Source organism: Bos taurus, chromosome X (genome assembly GCF_002263795.3).
Source record: "Bos taurus isolate L1 Dominette 01449 registration number 42190680 breed Hereford chromosome X, ARS-UCD2.0, whole genome shotgun sequence".
In the NCBI taxonomy this organism is placed as follows: Eukaryota; Metazoa; Chordata; class Mammalia; order Artiodactyla; family Bovidae; genus Bos; species Bos taurus.
In genome coordinates, this window is record NC_037357.1 from 110,840,496 (window position 1) to 110,861,775 (window position 21,280).

Here is a 21,280-nt window from a genome sequence, read left to right on the forward strand (position 1 = left end):
TCTAAAACTTTAAAAGTGTGTTCTTTTGTTCTTTAACCCTAGATTGCCAACACAATATTTTTCTTTTCTTAAAAAAAAAAATTGACAAGAACTCATAATATGAGATTTATCTTCCTAACAAACTTTTAAGTGTAAATAAAGTGTTAAGTGTAAATCAGTGTTGTACAGCAGATCTCTAAAATTAACTCTTGCACAGTTGAAACTTTGGGGTTTCCTGGATGGTGTGGTGCTTAAGAATCAACCTGCAATGCAGGAGACACAGGAGATGTGAGTTTAATCCCTGGGTCGGGAAAACCCCCTGGAGTAGGATGTATAATATCATATGTGAAACGAATCACCAGTCCAGGTTTGATGCATGATACAGGATGCTTGGGGTTGGTGCACTGGGATGACCCAGAGGGATGGGATGGGGAGGGAGGTGCGAGGGGGTTTCAGGATGGGGAACACGTGTACACCCGTGGTGGATTCATGTTGATGTATGGCAAAATCAATACAATATTGTAAAGTAATTAGCCTGCAATTAAATAAATTTATATTTAAAAAAAGAAACCTATTCCAGTATTCTTGCCTGGAAAATCCCATGGACACTAATTCAATACATAGTTTTGAACACTTGGTGTGTGCCATGAAAATAATGGATACTAGGTATTTAGTGGAGAAAATTGCGAGGGAGATTTATGTCTTAATGGAGCTTATAGGAATAAAGATACTGAACAAATGAATATCTAAATTATATTATCATAGATTATAATCACTTAGAAAATATTATTCTGGGGTGATGACATTTGAGTCAAACCCCAAGGATATGCAGGAACCAGCTGTATAGTGAGTTAAAGGAAGGATATTAGGAAAAATGGGAATACACACAAATGTCCCAAAGTAGGGAAGTATTTGGCATGTCCAAGAAGACAGAAATGAGGTCTGGAAGGAGGAAACCAGCAAATCATGGAAAGATTAGGATAAAATCAGAATGGAGTTCATGCAGGCTACCCCCTAGAGGCTCCTATAAAAAGTTCAGGTTATATTTCAGAAGTGTTGAAATGTCTAAAAGAATTTCAATTAAAGAAATTAAGTAATCTGATTCACATTTTTGAAAGATTGAAGAAGGGTCAGAGCAGAAGCAGGTAGGTAGGGAAAAGGTAGGTAGGGAAAAGGTAGGTAGGGGAAATGGTAGCCATACAGGCACCACCTTGGACTGGAGTTGTGATACAGTAGATAAAGGAAAAGTGCAGGCAGCCCTTGAAGTGCTGATCATCTGGGGAGGTGTAGTAGGAAGTACTCTTACCAAAAATTACAGAGAATTACTTTTGCTTCCTATGGAGATAATAGAAAAAAAGTTTAGGATGGCCAGCAAACAGTGCTCCCTGTGGCCATAATTTCAAGCTCTGTTGTTAGTCCCTACTACTCCCTGTTAAGATGCAGAGACTGGGAAGGGAAATAAAGGTTGACCTGAGTTAGCTCTTTCAGCTCCAGATCAGAAACTTGACCTTATTTACTTTTATATATAGGAAAGGGATTCTTTTGTTCTGGAAGACAAAATCTGTATCACTTTGCTTTTCAAGTCCAGAAAAGAAAAGAAGAAAAGCTGTTTGTAAATGGCCCTTTTGTTTTCATACTGTTGTCTTTATCAATACCACCAACAGCATGAATAATGGACACATTTATTTAAGCTTAACATGTGCTTCATGCCATGAGATACAGTAATTGCTCCCTGACCTTGAGAATCTTGAGAACATATGCTAAATGCCAATGGAGCATTAAAAATAAAAAATGTTTTGAACACTTATTTAGCAGGAGTTCTTAAAGATAGGTTTGATGAACCAGAAGGGCTAATATTTAAAAAAGTGGAAAAGAAGGAAAATGCAGCAACCCCCTCCACAAACACTTCCCTTATATCATAATAAATATTTCAGTAATATAGAATTTATATTTACCACCATCTTGGTTGGTTGTGCATGCCAAGTTACTTCAGTAGTTCTGACTCTTTGCCATGCTATGGACTGTAGCCCACCAGGCTGTTCTGTCCATGGGATTCTCCAGGTAAGGATACTGGACAGGGTTGCCATGCCTCCTCTGGGGGATCTTCCTGACCCAGGGATCCAACTAGCATCTCTGAAGTCCCCTGCATTGGCAGGCAGAGTCTTTATCACTAGCACCACCTGGGAAGCCCACGGACTTGTTTGGAAAGTTGCGATGGACGTAGAAAGGGAATAATTTGTTCAGCAGGTGATTATTAGAGCACTGATTGTGAAAAGATCCAGATTTCAGTTGATCTACTGGTTGTTGTTCAGTGGCTCAGTCATGTCCAGCTCTTTGCGACCCCACGAACTGCAGCACGCCAGGCTTCCCTGTCCTTTACCATCTCCCTGTGCTTGCTCAAACTCATGCCCATTGAGTCGGTGATGCCATTTAAACATCTCGTCCTCTGTCATCCCCTTTTCCTCCTGCCTTCCATCTTTCCCAGCATCAGGGTTTTTTCTAATGAGTTGGCTCTTCCCATTAGGTGGCCAAAATATTGGAGCTTCAGTATCAGTCCTTCCAATGAATATTCAGGATTGATTTCCTTGAGGATTCACTGGTTTGATTTCCTTGAAGTCTAAGGGACTTGTAAGAGTCTTCTCCAGCACCACAGTTCAAAAGCATCAATTCTTTGGTGCTCAGCTTTCTTTATAGTTCAACTCTCACATCCATGCATGAATACTGGAAAAACCATAGCTTTTACTAAACAGACCTTTGTCAGCAAATGATGTCTCTGCTTTTTAATACACCATTTAAGTTTGTCATAGCTTTTATTCCAAGGAGCAAGCGTCTTTTAATTTCATGGCTGCAGTCACTGTCTTCAGTGATTTTGAAGCCCAAGAAAACTGTCACTCTTTCCCCATCTATTTGCCATGAAGTGATGGGACCAGGTGCCATGATCTTCGTTTTCTGAATGTTGAGTTTTAAGCCAGCTTTTTTACTCTCCTCTTTCACCTTGATGGAGGCTCGTTAGTTCCTCTTTGCTTTATGCCCTAAGGGTCACGTCATCATAAGGATGGGGATTCATTGGAGACATGGCTTTTAAAAAAATTCTGAGGTGATCTTGGATAAAATCCCTAGAAACCCATATGCTTTGCTCGTGTCAGAACACATCTGGGACCCTTCATGGGAATGAAGTGTGAGCAGCAGGAACTTTTAGCAGAAGGAGTGGCATAAGTACAAAGACTTGACATTAGTGACAGGTTTTGTTTGATAAATAGGGTATTTATGATGATGGGACTTCGGGCTGAAAGTTCATTGGATTCCAATCACAAAAGACCTTTGATGTCAAACTAAGTAAATAACTTATATGTTGGTTTTGGAAATTCAAGTTTCCATACTTGTGATGTGTTGTTTTGCTAAGTCTTTTTTTAAAAGTAATTTATTTGTTTTAATTGGAGGCTAATTACTTGACAATACTGTAGTGGTTTTTGCCATACATTGACATGAATCAGCCATGAGTGTACATGTGTTCCCCATCCTGAACCCCCCTCCCACCTCCTTCCCAAGGACTGTTCATATCAATAGTATGTTAATCACTGTTGATTAACATACTAGTTAATCATCACAATAGTATGTTAATCACTGTGAGTTCCCTTTTCTTTCTCAGCAGGCATCTTCTGCCAGTGTTCACATTTTAAAGAAATGCTGGTACTATGTCATGGTTTATGTCATTTAATAAGGTTTAGAATTGCACAAGGTCGTTTTTGGTTACATTGTTTCTCTGTCATTCTTTTAGCTATGAGGGATGGGGAAGAAGTTGGAGTATATTTGATATGGAATAAAAAGAAAGAGAACTTCAACTCAAAAGTTTTTCCAAAGTAGCTATATCAAAGAAGTAGGAAGTGCTGTTGGTTCAGTTAGCTTCTACACATACACACAGAACTCATACAAGTCATCAGTAATTTCTACTTATAAGTGATGGAAACTTTAAATTGCAGTCAATTTCATATTCACAGCAGAAGTGTCAATGTTTTTAAATGATGTCACTCTCCAGACTGCTAATAAATATTCTCTTTCCCTCTCCAAATGGATTACTTTCCCCATCTTCTATGTAAGCACCGCCTAATAGAAATATAAGACATATATGTAATTTAAAATTTCCTAGTACTCATATTAAGAAACAATTAATTGCACATTTTCTTTGAACAGATACATCCAAATATTATCATTTTACCATAGAAACAGAAATTTAAAATTATAGGCATATTTCTACATTATTGTTGTGCTAAAGTTTCAGAATCTGGTGTCTCTTTGCACTTGTAGAACATCTCTATTCAGACTAAGCACATTTGAAGTGTTCACTAGACATCTGTATCTAGTGGCTACCCTATTGGACAGCACAGTTCTATATTCTTTCTCTCCCTTCTATCATTTCTGTGACATTTAAGTACCTTTCTTTTCTCTGAGTAGTTTTGTTTCAACATTTTTTTGGTGGGAGATATAGTTGTGATTCTTTATCAAAAAAGTTCCATATATAACCTACTGTTCTGAGATCCCAGCATTATTGTGATTACTCTGTTTTACAATGTGAAAACAAATCTAAATTTTCAAAGTAGATCTGTTTACCTTGCTTTTCAGTTAGAATTCTTTACCCCTTGACACAGACGTGTGTGTATCAGAAAATACAGTATTTAGTTCCACACATGGCTCTCTTTTTTTTAGTTAATAATGAAATAATCTTGCCTTGTCTGGGCTCTCCTTTGCTCACCTCTCCTTTCTATTCTCTGAAGCCCCACACACTTTTAAGTCAATTGGATAAAGCAGAGGAATTTTTAAACAAAAAATACAGAAGACATTTTTAGATGTCAATTTGATCGTACTTGGTCATCACCATCCTTCACATGACTACACTGATGGACTGGGGATAAATGGGACTTTTTTTTAACCTTTCAGGATAGGTAGGGTATGCAACATGGCAACCCTTAACGTTTACTTTCCCAATAATCCACAACACATGCTTCCAAAACTACCATCACTTGGATTAACTTTAATTTTGTAGGATATATTTCCTTTGTCATAAAACATTAAGAAGGTATCTGTATTTTTAAATGGCACTTTAGCAAATAGAATTGTGGAAACTGTGGTAAGAATCTTTAAGATGCATGATTTATAAGCAATATATAGCTAAATGTTAAATACCCAGTCAGTTTTTCAAGGGCCTGGGCTGAGCCAAATGATGCCAATAGAACTCTTATGAATTTTTAGGATGGTTGGTTATTAAATTGGATATGCTTATTGTCTTATTGCTTTCAGTAAAGAGCAAGAAGTATCAGTTGAGTTTTAAGCTCTATTTCTATCCATAAAAGATCGGGATTTCTCTCGATGGGGTAGGGCTAGTTCTGCCACCGTATTGGAATCACAAGGGCAGCATCCACACACATCTCACTGACTGGTAGGTAGAGCAGCTTATACTAAGATCGCCCTCAGGTGCAACTAGCTTCTGCACCAGACTGTTTTCTTTCACTTTAATCTGAAACAGAATTAATAATCCTTCACTAGTATTCTCCATTATGTCTAGTTTAAATGAGATCAACTATGTGTTTTATAATCACTGTTAAACCGTGTGGTTTATAATCACTGTTCAGCTGCTACAAGGTAAATCACATTGGCCAATTAATTCATTTTTACATCTAGGAGGCAATCATGAATAAAATATATGTGGCTTTAATTTTATCTTATAAATTAAGAGTCATACATTTTATCTGCAGACCTCGCCTCTAAGTCCTAGATTCATATGTCCCACTACTTCCTTAACCTTTTTTTATCTAGACATCCCAGTAAGTTCCAGAAAGATAAGCTCTTGGTGGGCAGCTATGAAATCAATCACTTCCTTCTTGGTCCCTCTAACATCACAGAAAAGAACCAATACTTGTGGAGTTGCACCATCAGGAGACTCAGAATCATCATTGATATTCCCTGTTCTCCACCCACTCCCTCTCCCATTTCCATGTCTGTGTTTTTTATCTCCTAAATAGCGCTCACATCCAAACTTCATATTTATTATCATAACATAACTCCAAACTACTATGGTTTTTTGCCTGGACCACTAAATTATCTCCCCTATGTTCATTCTTGATACTGAGAAACCTGTATTCTACATTTCAACCAGAATTGTCTTTCTGAAGGAAAATGTAGCCATAACACTTTGTGTGTGTAATATGTTCAATGAATTCCATTTGCTCTGACTTTAAAGGTGCCTCAATGGCCCTGCATAATATGGACATTGCCTGCCTCAAATTACAGCCTCATTCATGCTTCTATTCTTCTTACTCCATATTGCTGTCTCATGTACTGAAGACAGCATAGGCTTTCCTACCTCAGATCTTGTGTATAGAATTCTCCCAGGAGCCCTAGCATAGCTAATTCTTATTCATTCATATCTTTCTTCAAAAGTTAATCCCTATAAGCTCTCAGTCTATATATGATGTTCCTATTATTCACTGTCATAATACTCTATATTTCTCTTTTCTAAAATTAATTACAATTTGATCAAAACTATATTAGAAAAGTATCTGGCTCCATGAGTAAAATCTGAGCCACCATAGAAGCTTCATATGGTAAAGAATTTGCCTGTATTGTGGGAGACCTGGGTTTGATCCCTGGGTCAGGAAGATCCCCTGGAGAAGGGAATGGCTACCCACTCCAGTATTCTGGCCTGGAGAATTCCATGGATTGTATAGTCCATGGGGTCGCAAAGAGTTGGACATGACTGAGCGACTTTGACTTTCACAGAATAGTATCTGGATCCATAAGTAAAATATGAAATTAATGAATTCAAAAACTCTCTTGTCCTCATTATTGCATTCCTAAAAGGTATAGAGGCCAAAAGATAATTGACAATCAATAAATACTTGAAATAATAAATTAATAAATCATATGTAATACAGTAAATATTAAATATACACAGATATTTCTCATGTATATGAGAGAGAGTTGTTGTGGTTGTTTAGTCATTAAGTCATGTCTGACTTTGTGACCCTATGGACTGTAGCCCACCAGGCTCCTCTGTCCATGGGATTTCCCAGGCAGGAATACTGGAGTGGGTTGCCATTTATTTCTCCAAGGGATCTTCCCAACACAGGGACTGAACCTGCATCTATTTCTTCACTAGGTTTATAAATATTCTCAGTAAACTTTTAATGTTTAATGGCTACTTAGCATTTTATGGTGTCATTAATTTCTAATTTGCATAGCTATTCTCTGGGCATGTGGGTTCTGATTTTTGTAATTATAAATTATGCTGTTATGAATTTTATATACTATGCCTGTTGGGGGATTGAGGCAAGTACTTGTTTTCTTAGAACATTCATCCATTCAGCAAATATTGAGCACCTTCTGAGGGTATGGGGCTTCTCTGGTGGCTCAGATGGCAAAGAATCTGCTTGCAATGTAGGAGACCCAGGTTTGATCCCTGGGTCTGGAAGATCCTCTGGAGAAGGGAATGGCAACCCACTCCAGTATTCTTGCCTGGGAAATTCCATGGACAGAGGAGCTTGACAGGCTACAGTTCATGGGGTCGCAAAGAGTCGGACACGACTGAGCGACTAACACAACACTCTTGCATTGGCAGGTGGATTCTCTACCACTGAGCCAGAGAGAGAGAGAGAGACTTTTTTTTTTATGCTGTGGTGCTCATATTTCCATATAAATCTAACATTCCTGGTTAGACTGTGATAAAAATTGTTGCTTTATCCAATTTCAAAATGGTAGAATTTAGATCATGATATTTTACCTTTTCAAAAGAATTCCAGGAGAAAACAAAAACACGTGTGTGTGTGCATTGTCTCATCCTCTCTTTCTCTGTCTTTACAATGTGAGGCACACTATATGTTTTCTTTGCTGTTTGTTCATTTTTATCCAGACTAATAAATTTTAAATTCAGAAATGAATTGTTCCAGAAAAAAAAAATCATTGGAGTTAAAGAAAATCTACCTTAGTAATTTAGAAACCACTGCAGTGAGAAAGGATAAGAGAGATAAATAAGAAAGTCAATTTGAGCTATTCAGAATTTAGAAGGCTCCATAGGAATTAGAAAGACTTAATAGTCTGAATTCTCCAGGTAAATTCTTTCTTCTCATGTTCAAATTCTATGCTTCACCAAACACAGGTTTCCTTCTATGTTGCTGGCAAAGCATTCTGTTTTTATGCTCAAGGTTATACTCTTTAACCTGCAGTCATTTGTTCAACGAATACTGAGTCCTTGCATGGCAAGATAGTGGTCACTGGGGATAGGTCACTAAACTAAAACCATGTGTTCCTTGGTCTCATCACGCTTGTAATCCTGGGAAAGATGCAGCCATTAATCACAAAATCATGGCTATTTTTATACATCTGAGATGCGTGTTTGGATGGAAAAGTCTAAGGCCAGGCCTCTGAAACTAAATAAAGAAACCTTATCCGGGCTGGGAAGATCTGAGAAGATTTCCTTGAGAATGACCTGGTGGACACAGAAGCTGAAAGATGAGAAGGAATTAGTGAGACTAAGGGTAGTAGGTGCTGGCTAGCTAAGAACAACAGAAGTCCTGTGTCCATGGAGCACAGAGACAGAGAGTTGTGCAAAGTGAGCCTAGAGAGGTCAACAGTCTAGAAGGACTTCTTAAGAGCCATGGAGAGTGTTCCAGACATTAACAGGAGAAAACTGAGACCATGCTGATGGATTTTATGCTGTGATATAAAATCATACATCAGTTTTGCATTTTTAGACACTGAGAAACAAAGAAAGATTGAAAGGAAGCAAAATTACACATGGAGAGGCTAGGAAGGCTCTTTCCTTGTGTGGGTTTTTGCTTGAGCTAAATAAGTTACCTCTGATATACTAACAAAGGCATTTGATCTTTCTGCAAGTTGCCCTGTCTTCTCTCAGAATAGAGTGGGAGTTTACTTTAGCTCTCAGCGGGAGGACTTGACGTCTTGCATCGGAATACTGATCAGAAGCAGTTATACAGAAAAAGATCAACAGTTCAGAAACTGAAATATTTCCCTTCTCATTAAACTGAAAGATCAGAAGGAAGCTAAAAAAGGGAAGATAAATCAGGGCCTCCCTTAGAAGTGAAGTGGACTGGAAGGTGAGATTGGAGCCCATTGGGTAACTATTCCCACAGCTCTTCAGATCTAAGGATTTCCTGGTTGATGAACCCATACAGGGGTAGTGAGGTAGGCAGTTCAGAAACTATGGACTTGCTAGGTCTCCTTTTTTTTTTTTAATTTTATTTTATTTTTAAACTTTACAATATTGTATTAGTTTTGCCAAATATCGAAATGAATCCACCACAGGTATACATGTGTTCCCCATCCTGAACCCTCCTCCCTCCTCCCTCCCCATACCATCCCTCTGGGCCGTCCCAGTGCACCAGCCCCAAGCATCCAGTATCGTGCATCGAACCTGGACTGGCGACTCGTTTCATATATGATATTATACATACTTCAATGCCATTCTCCCAAATCTTCCCACCCTCTCCCTCTCCAACAGAGTCCTTTTAGTTCTAGCTCTCCTCAAAGCATTGCACCTGTGAAACAGCCAGGGCGTTTACTCAGGATGCAGATAACGAGGAAAAGAAGTGTCCAAATATCCCCAGTCAGAATACAGAATAAGATTTTCCATCCATGCAGCATGGTATGTAGAGCCCACATGCAATGGTGGTCTGAATTGAGTACTTCATCAGGATTTTGAAGAGAACCTGAGACTTTGTGTGATGTAAATTATTCATTGACTAATGCAAGATAATGCATGCTTTGTTAACATATTGTTTAAATTAACAGAAGGAAAAAATAGTAATACCAAGGTGTCGTTATTTCCTAACATCTAGCTAGAATTCTGTTAGTTAATAGGAGAAAGATTGATCAAATGTATCATTTAATAATTTAGAACATTTCTGTGTTCATCTTTTGGATTTTAGGGATTTTTGTTGTGTGGTGCTCTGTGCTGAAAATAATGGATTTTTTCACTTTATGGCATTTTGTCTGATTATCTATCTATCGATCAATTGATCGATCTGCTTTCCTCCCTCCTTTGATCTATTACATGTAGGTGGATGCTGACTGAGGTTTGGACAATCTGTAGCATTATAAAATATGTTAAGTAACCATTTTTTTACTTGTATTGTGCTATGCTACCTTATCACTTTGGTAATATGCTAACAAATCTGAAAATCTTTATTTCCTCATTTAATGTAGGTACAATTACACTTACAGTCTTTCCCCAGGATACTACTAATACCAAGGTTATCCTCAGTCTAAACACTTTTCCAAATACATAGTTAATAAGCTGTGTAATATAATAAAGTATGCCTCATATATATATTTAAATGACCACTAAGTATTGGTGAAGTCGCTCAGTCATGTCTGACTCTGAGACCCCATGGACTGTAGCCTACCAGGCTTCTCCGTCCATGGCATTTTAGTATTATCCAGTACTGAAACAAGGCTGTTTAAATAAACCTAAACAAAACAATTTGATATTTTCTGATACCATTTCCCTTTTTTGTTGTTGTTTTTTTTAAATTTTATTTTATTTTTATTTTATTTTTTTCTAATTTTATCTTATTTTTAAGCTTTACATAATTGTATTAGTTTTGCCAAATATCAAAATGAATCCGCCACAGGTATACATGTGTTCCCCATCCTGAACCCTCCTCCCTCCTCCCTCCCCATACCATCCCTCTGGGTCGTCCCAGTGCACTAGCCCCAAGCATCCAGTATCGTGCATCGAACCTGGACTGGCAACTTGTTTCTTACATGATATCTTACATGTTTCAATTCTTTATCTATTATGATTTGATTTTTCATCTGATCATAACTCTCTTTGTAGGATACAGTGGGAAAAACTTTCAAATTCACTCTGTGTGTGTGTTAGAATATTCATATGCTTGCATACTATGTGTTCATGTGTGAACATTTTGTGTGTGTGTATAAATTATTTTAGAGCAATATCTTTGGTTTGGCTATGTATCTGGTTCTCTCAAATATAAGATTCGTTCAAAGGAAACTACTCCCTCTCCGCAAATGAAAGAACATGAGTGTCTCTATTGAGTATTATTAACCTAGATGAAACTTTGTGTTAAACTCTTACAGTTTTCTGCTTAGCCCTGAGTGTGTCCTTTTCACTTTCTTGTTATCTTGCATCTCCCTTCTAGCTACTAATAATAGCAAATATACTATGTACCCAGCAGTGGATTCAGTAATAAGCAAATATAGAGACAAATTTAGAATAAAATGTGGCATCTTATTAAGGTCTACAGAGGCCTTCTGTGGTCATAGTTCCCAACGACTCCCCTGCCCTATTATCACCCCACACTCTACTTTGCTCACTTTCTTCTTGCTACACTTGCTGTGTTCTCCCATTTTGGACTGTTAGACTTGTAATTGTGCTAAGTCACTTCAGTTGTATCCAACTCTATGGACTGTAGCCCACCATGCTCCTCTGTCCATGTGATTCTCCACACAAGAATACTGGAGTGGTTTGCCATTTCCTCCTCCAGAGACTTAACATTACCTGGAAACCTTTCCTTCTGTATTCATAAGGCTCCCTCCTTCAGTGCTTTTAAGTCTGTTTTCAAGTGGTGCTTCCAAGGAGAGGACTTTTTATTCACTATCTAGTCACTTTCTATCCTTTTTAATTTTATTTTATATTTTTATTCAAAGAGTTTTTGTAACATATAGGCTTTTTTCAAATAATGAAAAAATAGAAATCTGCACTGCATACTGAACTACTTAAGAAATGGAATATTGCTAAAACCACTGATGTACTTGATTGCTCCTATCGAATTCCTTTCCCTCCCTCCATGTCCACCCTCACCATCATCTCCAGGGAGATATTTTGTCTCTCTGTTGTTCTCAGTGTCATTCCCTGCTCGTCCCATGAAAACTACACTTCCTAGGATTCTTCGTTTAAATTGGCTACCTACTTGATTTAGTCAGTGGAAGACACTTGGAGGATACTGAAGGTGAGAAGAGGAGAGAATCTACAATATTCTCTTCCCCTCTCATTGTTTAAGGGTGCATCTCCATCACTGCCTGAGAATGAATCCTCCATTTGTAGCCCCCTCTGGAAACAGTATACCTCAAGGACTCTGCATCCCCAAAGAGAAGACCCCTGTGAATTCAGCTCCTACTGGGTGGTTCCAATGATTGGTTTCTTGTGACGCAGTCTCACACCTCCTCCCTTTGTCTCTCTGATCTTGAAGATGATAGTGGCTTCCATTGCTAATCTGTTGATTACTCACCAACCCTTTTGTAAATCCTCATTTACCCCAAGATTTCCATATCTAATTCTCTATCTTAAATTCCTTTTTATTGCATTTTGCAGAAGGATCTTCCCCACTTATTTCTACTGATTTCCCCATTTATTACTATTAGTCATACAGTCTCTTGATTTGTTTGTTAATTTCCTAACTCACCAATTAGATTTTGAGCATCATGAAAGCCAAGACTTTGCTTTTAAAATTTTTACTTCTTGCTTCCCTGGTGCTCAGAGCACTGAATAAATATTGGCTGAATGAAGACATAATAAATGACTTCCATTAATTCTCCCCAAAGTATCTCCATCCCTTTTTTTATAAATGAGGTCAAAGATGCTCCAATGTTAAGTAATTTGCCAAAGCTAGTGAATGGAGAACCAATTCCAAGGCACAGGCTTACTGAACTGCAAAATCAGACTTGCTAATTGTCATGCTACACAGGCTGTTTCTGTACAAACAGAATGGAGAAGCAGTTCTGTTTGATGTTCATAGAAGAACCTGTTGATCTTTTTCAAATAAAAGTAGTCCTAATATTTTTATCAACACTTTATATACTTATCTTTCTCTCCTGACATATATTAATCATCTGGATAAAATGGAACTGGATAAAATGCATATCACCCGTGGCACGCTTCTAATAAATGTTGTTTCCCAATCACTGCCCCAAGGGAAAGTAGCACTGTTCAATTCAACATACCTCCTCCGCGTCTCTACCCATACACCCATCTCCTTCTAACTCTTTGCTTCATCATAACTAAGTAGTCCTTTACTTCAGTACTATTCCTGAGATTCATCTTTGTTTTTATAAATAATTACCTAGCATTCAAATGTATCTCGTCCGTAGAGACAGAAACACATTATTTGTATGAAAGAAAGCAGGGAGGTCTAAAGTACCAGAGACCTTTTGACGTCCTTCCATATGAAATCAAAAGTGCTCAGATTGACAAAGGCCTCTAAAAATACATTTGGGCATGAACGGACAAATAAATAGAAGTCCGTTGAGTGCAATTCTCAGTATCCCTCTCTAACACACTTTCTAAAAATGTACTTTCCATTTGAAAACCCCACTGATTAGCATGCAAAATACTTTCCTACATTCTTCTCCTTTAGTTTAGAAGGAATTGGTATATAGAAGTGAAACCCATATGCTATCTGTTAAAAATAATATGGTTTAAATAATGTCATTTGATCTAGTGATTTGAGCTAGTATTTTGCACTGTGGCTTTATCTATTTAGGAAAATTCTCAGCCATTATCTCTTCAAATATGGCTTCTGTCCCACATCTCTCTCTGTGATTCTAGGATACATTTATGTTCATTTTGCTGTTTTTTTCTATGTCTTTAATTCTCTCATCTTTATTTTCCGTTCTTTTGTCCCTCCATGCTTCATTCCATATATATATATATATAATTTATTTCTGGCCTATCTTCAGGTTTACTAATTCTCTGTTTAGCTTTATCTAATCTGCTTTGAAACCCATCCACTGTTTTGTTACTTTTCACTTATTGCATGTTTAGTATAATCTCTTTTTTAACCTCCTTAAACCACTTAAAATCATTTTTATCATTTCCAGTTTTCTAACAAAATTCTCCACCTTGAACATGGTCAGTATAGCTACTAGTCACATAATCTGTATGGGTGTGTGTGTAAAATAGAAAATAATATATAATAATAAATAGTATATATAAACATATGCATTTTAGATTTTAAGCATATATAACTATACACAATGCACACATTGTACTTTCCCATATATACTTTTATTCCCTATATATAATTGGAATGAATGTATGTGTATATACATATATATACACATGTTAGAGAAAATGCATTGGTTGTTGGCGGGTGTGACTTAATTTTTTTTGTTGTTTACTTTACAATATTGTATTGGTTTTGCCATACATCAACATGAATCCACCATGGGTGTACACGTGCTCCTCATCCTGAACCCCCCCAAAAATTAAATAATCTTGGCTGAAAATCCTGGCTATGACACTTACTAGATGTTTGTGAGCAAATCAGTTGGCTTTCTTTTATAACCTCGGTTTCCTCAAATGTAAATGGAATAAAAATGCATGTCTCAGAGGTTTATTGTAAGAATTAAGAGTCATAATATGTGTGATCATTATTAAGGTTTCTGACACACATTGAGCACACAAAAATTGTTTCTTTAGTAAGATAAGATATGAAATGATATAATTTAAAATATCATTTGCTGTAGATAATGGTACTATTTTCCCTCAAGGCAAATAATATAGAAAGAGGATAGCCTTCAAAGTCAAATATATATGAACTCTATCTACTTGGATTATTGAACAACCATCTGTGTTACCTTGGACAACTTACTCAGCCTCTCTGTTGCTCCATTTTTGGACAAGTTACTCTGTTGCTCCATTTCTTCAACTTAAAAAGCATTCATTTAACCATGCAAATCTTGCAAGATTGAATGCCATATATGCATAGTTTCTGTTATAATCATATTCTACTCTATATTTTCAGATTTTCACGTTTTGTTAATATTTATAATTAGTATGATTGAGTTTTCTGGCAACTTAGAAAGACAAGTAACAAAATTTTAAATGGTTAAATGTTTCTCTGTTTTTTCCCCTTTCGATAAAGTTTTGGACACTTTACCCACCGTGCGGTATCAGGAGACCATGAGTACCATCCTCACGTGGATCCAACAGTCAGAAACCAAACTCTCGATACCTCAGGTTACTGTCACTGAATACGAGATCATGGAGCAGAGACTTGAGGAGTTACAGGTCTGTGACTTTTTATAAATCTTGATACATCTCTCAAGTCTTGCTCATCTATCAAGCAGTCACATTGTTATAACTTTAATACAATACTAGAATTAAAATAATCGTGGCAAGTATGACAGTTGGCCAGCTGAAAAAATGAAGGCTATGAAAGCATAATATTTAATGTATTTGTGCCTCTCTCCTTAAGATAAAGATTCCGTCTTTGAAGACAATGATATGATCTGTGCATGAAATATATTCTTTCTTGCTTAGTGTGTATTTTCAGAAACATAGATTTTGATTATTATAAAAGCTCTGGTATTATTTCCTCCCCTTTGCTTGCTGACTTATAGCTCATATTTCCAACCAGAAAGTAGTAAAATTAATGTAGTTTTAAAATTAGTTTTAATTTAAACTCATTTTATGTAATATTATAATTAGTTTTTGGAGTTCTATTAAGTGTATTTTAACAGTTTTATATTAGGAAATAAAATGCTAATATTGGAAATGAAAGATGTAATTTGTATGAGATTTTAGGATGCTTTCCTACTAATTCTGAAAAACCTGTGGTGTATATCTAATCACATTTTATTTTGTAAGGCATTAAAACACATTTGTGTATTATATTTTAAGAGCTGAGATAATATGTCCACATTTTCTGAATTAAGAAAACAAGTTAAAACTTTAACTTTGTTGTATCAGGAGTTCTGTTTTGGGAATTGAATATTATTTATTAAAAAAATAATTTTAGAAGTATTTCTTCAAAGAAATCTCTAAACATTTCCCAGTATACATCATCCTAATTAAACCATTTCCTCTTCTATAATACAAAGCAAACTATAACTGTTTAATCTTTTTTCCTTTTTATGTTGTTATTTACAACACCTGGAATAATTTTAAAATTTACTTCGAGAGTTATGTGACTTAATAGAACTATAAATGTAAAAGAACACAGCAGTACACAGGTATAGCAATTAGGGGAGTGGGTTAAGTATATAAGAAATGGTACACAGATGAATGGAAGAGTATATTTCCATTCATAAAGCAGTGATGAAGGGAAAATTATAACTATTATTGAGAAACTGAATTATTAACTTACTGAAAACAATGAAGTCAGAACCTTGTGTCAAATGTTACACCAAAGCAAACTACTACGTAGATTAAAAATTCAAAAACGTTTTAATAGGCATAAATTTTGTAGAAAATTTTAATAAAACTCTTTACATATATATGATGGGGAAGCACAAAAATCAGTGGAAGTGATCACAGCATTGTAAAAGTACCAGAGCCAATCCTAAAGAAAAACAAAAGAAGGAAAACATCTGTCTGAGTAAGTCATTAATCAGGTAGTCACCATAAAAAGAAATGATGACTATTATTACTATGAAAAACTGTAGCTCAAAACTGTAGCTCAAATTGAAAAGGATGTACAAATTTACAGAATGGGATATCATTTTACATATGAAATTGCAAAAATAAATTATACATAAATGAATATAAGAAAACAGTCAGATATAGTGAATATACCAGTGGTTGCCAGAGGAGAGAGGGGCAAATTGAGAGCATGGGATTAAGAGGTACACACTATCATGTGTAAAATAAGTAAGGTGCTGCACTCAGTATGCCAGCAAATTTGGAAAACTCAGCAGTGGCCACAGGACTGGAAAAGGTCAGTTTTCATTCCAATCCCAAAGAAAGGCAATGCCAAAGAATAGGCATAGATTTATAAATACAATATTACTAAATAATGTGTAAATTATTCTTATGATTGAAAGTAGAATTTAAGTTGCTAATTATTTCACATCTGATGTTACATCATTTATTATTTTAAATGTTTGAGCCACATAGCTTTCATTTTAAGTACATTTGATTTATCTGAAACTCATCAATGAAATTGAACAATTAAACTCATTAATATTCATCAATTAGTATAAAGGCACTTTCTTTTTAATTTTGAGGCTTTACAAAGCTCTCTGCAAGAGCACCAAAATGACCTAAACTATCTCAGCACCACTGTGAAAGAGATGTCAAGGAAAGCACCCTCTCATATAAGCCAGAGATATCAGTCAGAATTTGAAAACATTGAGGGTCGGTGGAAGAAACTCTCTGCCCAGCTGAATGAACGTTGCCAAAAGCTAGAGGAGCAAATGGCCAAACTCCGAAAACTTCAGGTAATTCAAGATTTTACTTTTTATATTGATTTTTATTTGTTTCTCTCCTAATGATGAGTTATACAATTAAAAGCCATAGTCCCTTAAAGTCAGTGATAAGGCCAAAAGATACAAATTTATCTCAAAGGACAGTAGTTTGCTATTGATTTTAAGAAGGCATTAAGAGTTCTGTTTCTTTGATTTTCTTTAGAATTAGTTTTTTCCCACCATTACCAACAGGAATTAAAAAAACTTTTCAGCTCAATTCAAAACCCATTTTCTTTTTAGTCTTGTTATCCTGTAAATAATTATTTAGCTTATGAATAAGGCTTCTCTGGTGTCTCAAAGAATCCACTTGCGATGCAGGAGACTGCTTGCAGTGCAGGAAATATTTTTTTTTCCTGAAAAATACATTGTTATTTTGGTTGTAAAAAAAAAATATATATATATATATATACACACACACACACACACGTACACACACACAGGCTAACTCACATATGTCGGCTTTAATTGTAACATGTTATCTAGAGCTGGGGGACTTGCTTGTTGGCTCAGTGATAAAGAATTTTCTGAGTGAGTGTGTGTGTGTGTGTGTGTGTGTGTGTATTTGTTGTTGTTCAGTTGTGTCTAACTGTTTGCGACCCCATGGACTGCAGCATGCCAGGCTTCCTTGTGCTTCACTGTCTCCCAGAGGTTGCTCAAATTCATGTCCACTGAGTCGGTGATGCCACCCAATCATCTCGTCCTCTGTTGTCCGCTTCTCCTGCCCTCAATCTTTCCCAGTATCAGGGTCTTTTCCTATGAGTCAGTTCTTCGCATCGGGTGGCCAAAGTATTGGAGCTTCAGCTATAGCATCAGTGCTTCCAATGAGTATTCAGGACTGATTTCCTGTAGGATGGACTGCTTTGATCTTGCAGTCCAAGGGACTCGCAAGAGTCTTCTCCAACACCACAGTTCAACAGCACCAATTCTTCGGCACTCAGCCTTCTTTATGGTCCAACTCTCACACCCATACATGACTAATGGAAAAACCATAGCTTTGACTAGACTGATTTTTGTTGGCAAAGTAATGTCTCTGCTTTTTAATACACTGTCTAGTTTTCTCATAGCTTTCCTTCCAAAGGGTAAGCGTCTTGTAATTTCACGGCTGCAGTCACCATCTGCAGTGATTTTGGAGCCCAAGAAAATAAAGTCTGTCACTGTTTCCATTGTTTCCCCATCTATTGCCATGAAGTGACAGGACCTGGTGGCATGATCTTAGTTTTTTGAGTGTTAAATCAGCTTTTCCACTCTCCTCTTTCACCTTCATCAAGAGGTTCTTTAGTTCCTCTTTGTTTTCTTCTATAAGGGTGGTGTCATCAACATATCTGAGGTTATTGGTATTTCTCCTGGCAATCTTGATTCCAGCTTGTGCTTCATCCAGCCTGGCATTTCATACATATTCTGCATATAAGTTAAATAAGCAGGGTGACAATATATAGCCTGGAAGTACTCCTTTTCCTATTTGGAACTAGTCAGTTTTACAGGTCCAGTTCTAACTTTTGCTTCTTGACCTGCATACAGATTTCTCAGGAGATGGATAATGTGTTCTGGTTCCCATGTCTTGAAGAAACATCCACAGTTTTTTGTGATTCACACAGTCAAAGGCTTTGGCATAGTCAATAAAGCAGAAGTAGATTTTTTTTTTCCTGGAACTCTCTTGCTTTTTCTATGGTCCAACGGATGTTGGCAATTCGATCTCTGGTTCCTCTGCCTTTTCTATATCCAGCTTGAACATCTGGAAGTTCTCAATTCATGTAGTGTTGAAGCCTAGCTTGGAGAATTTTAAGCATTACTTTGCTAGCTTGTTAGATGTGTGCAATTGTGTGGTAGTTTGAACATTCTTTGGCATTGCCCTTCTTTGGGATTGGAATGAAAACTGACCTTTTCCAGTCCTATGGCCAGAGCTGAGTTTTCCAAGTTTGCTGGCATATTGAGTACAGCACTTTGACAGCATCATCTTTTAGGATTTGAAATAGCTCAGCTGGAATTCCATCATCCCCACCCATAGTGATGCTTCCTAAATCCCAGGAAGTCTGGCTCTAGGTGAGTGATCACACCATTGTGGTTATCTGGGTCATTAAGAGCTCTTCTGCATAGTTCTTCTGTGTATTCTTGCCACCTCTTCTTAATATCTTCTGCTTCTGTTAGGTCCATACCATTTCTGTCCTTTATTATGCCCATCTCTGCATGAAATGTTCCCTTGGTATCTCTAATTTACTTGAAGAGATCTCTAGTCTTTCCCATTCTATTATTTTCCTTTATTTCTTTGCATTGTTTACTTAGGAAGGCATTCTTATCTCTCCTTGCTATTCTTTGGAGCTCTACATTCAGATAGGTATAGCTTTCCTTTCTCCTTTGCCTTTCACTTCTCTTCTTTTCTCAGCTATTTATAAGGCTTCTTCAGACAAGCATTTTGCCTTTTTGCATTTCTTTTTCTTTGGGATAGTTTTGATCACTACCTCCTGTATAATGTTACAGACCTCTGTCCATAGTTCTTCAGGCTCTGTCTATCAGATATAACCCCTTGAATCTGTTTGTGTATGTGTGTGTGCATATATATATATATATATATATATATATATATAGGGTGAGGGAACGTCCCTGTTGATGCAGCGCTAAAGAATCCACCTCCACGCAGGAGACGTGGCTTCGATCCCTGGGTCAGCAAGATACCCTGGAGAAGGAAATGGCAACCCACTCCAGTATTTTTACTTGGAAAATCCCATGGACAGAGGAGCCTGGGGGGCTGCAGTCCATGGTCTCACAAGATTCAGACATGACTTAGTGACTACACCACCACCACCAAATAAAAAGTTATCTGTCATGTAATATACATAATTTCATCAGCATATTTCACTTGTAATTTTATATATAAAATTGATCCCATCGCCTTCCACAAACCAACTTCCACTGACTTAATTTGTTTGAATAGTGCCACCGAATTACCCAAGCATTAGTAAACCAACAACTGCACTGTAGTCTAAAGTTTAAAACATTTGGTGATACAAGTGATATTTCTCTTATGTGGTAAATTATTGCAAAAAATGTTAATGTTGGAAAGAAGCTTGATGCAAGCATGATGTAAAAGCATCGGGATAGCACACTTCTGGTTTTAAATCCCAGTCAAGCTACTTAGTTGTTTTTTCTTACTTTTCACAAACCAAAAGACCTAGCAGTTTTAAATTATTTTTTAAAGCACAACATTCACAGTGATGACTCTCAAGTTATGAACATATGCATACATGCATACACATACATACACATATAAAAACACATTTTTGTCTGTGCTAGTGGCAAAAGAGGGTACAGTTACATGGTCCTTGCCATCAAGGAGCCCATGTCTGGCAAAGGAGAAAGGAAAGTGTATCCATTTCCTATTGCTGCTGTAATAAGTTGCTGTAAATTTAGTGGCTTGAAACAGCACACATATATTGTGGTTCTAGGTATCAAAAGTTCAATATCAGGCTCAGTGGGCTAAAATCAAGGTATGGAGAGGGCTGTGTCCTTTCTGGAGGCTTTAGGAGAAAATTTATTGCCTTGTCACTTTTAGTTTTGGGAAACTACAATCTTGCTCATGTTTCCATCTTCATCTTTAAAGCCAGAAGTGTAGCACCTCCCAATTTCTCTCTTACACTCTTGCTTCTATCTTAATAAGAATCCTTTGATCATATTGTGTCGATTTGGATAACCCAGGATCATTTCCTTATCTTGATATCCTTAACTTAATCACATATGCAAATTCCTTTTTGCCATGTAAGGCACCATATTCACAGCTTCCAGGGATAAGGGCCTGAAATCTCAAAGAGTCATTATTTAACCTAGCATGGTAAGTAAATAAAACAGTGCATAGAACATGGCAGTGGAAAGAGAAGAAAAGCAACATATCCTGAGAAAAGGAGTTGCAATATGTTCTTGGGATATGAGTTATCTGACTACACCTTGAACACGTAGAATTTAGGCACCTAATAAAAGATGGAGAAAGAGTTCCTGACAAAATGGAGCAGCATGTTCAATTATCTGAAAGTTGTTCAATATTGGAGAGGTAAAAGTTATGTCTGGAGATTAATAAAAGAGGTGTTTGGAG

At 36.8% G+C, this 21,280-nt stretch overlaps 1 protein-coding gene across 10 annotated transcripts in view; it reads left to right on the forward strand.

The window, feature by feature from the left end:
* The window catches only part of DMD (dystrophin), a 2,236,915-nt gene that overhangs the window by 772,649 nt on the left and 1,442,986 nt on the right, over positions 1-21,280 (forward strand). For all 10 annotated transcript variants that reach the window (XM_024988361.2, XM_024988358.2, XM_024988360.2 and 7 more), the window contains 2 exons: positions 14,877-15,022; positions 16,960-17,172. In XM_024988361.2, coding sequence (XP_024844129.1) covers positions 14,877-15,022; positions 16,960-17,172 — 359 coding nt within the window. The remainder of the gene's footprint in view (positions 1-14,876; positions 15,023-16,959; positions 17,173-21,280) is intronic.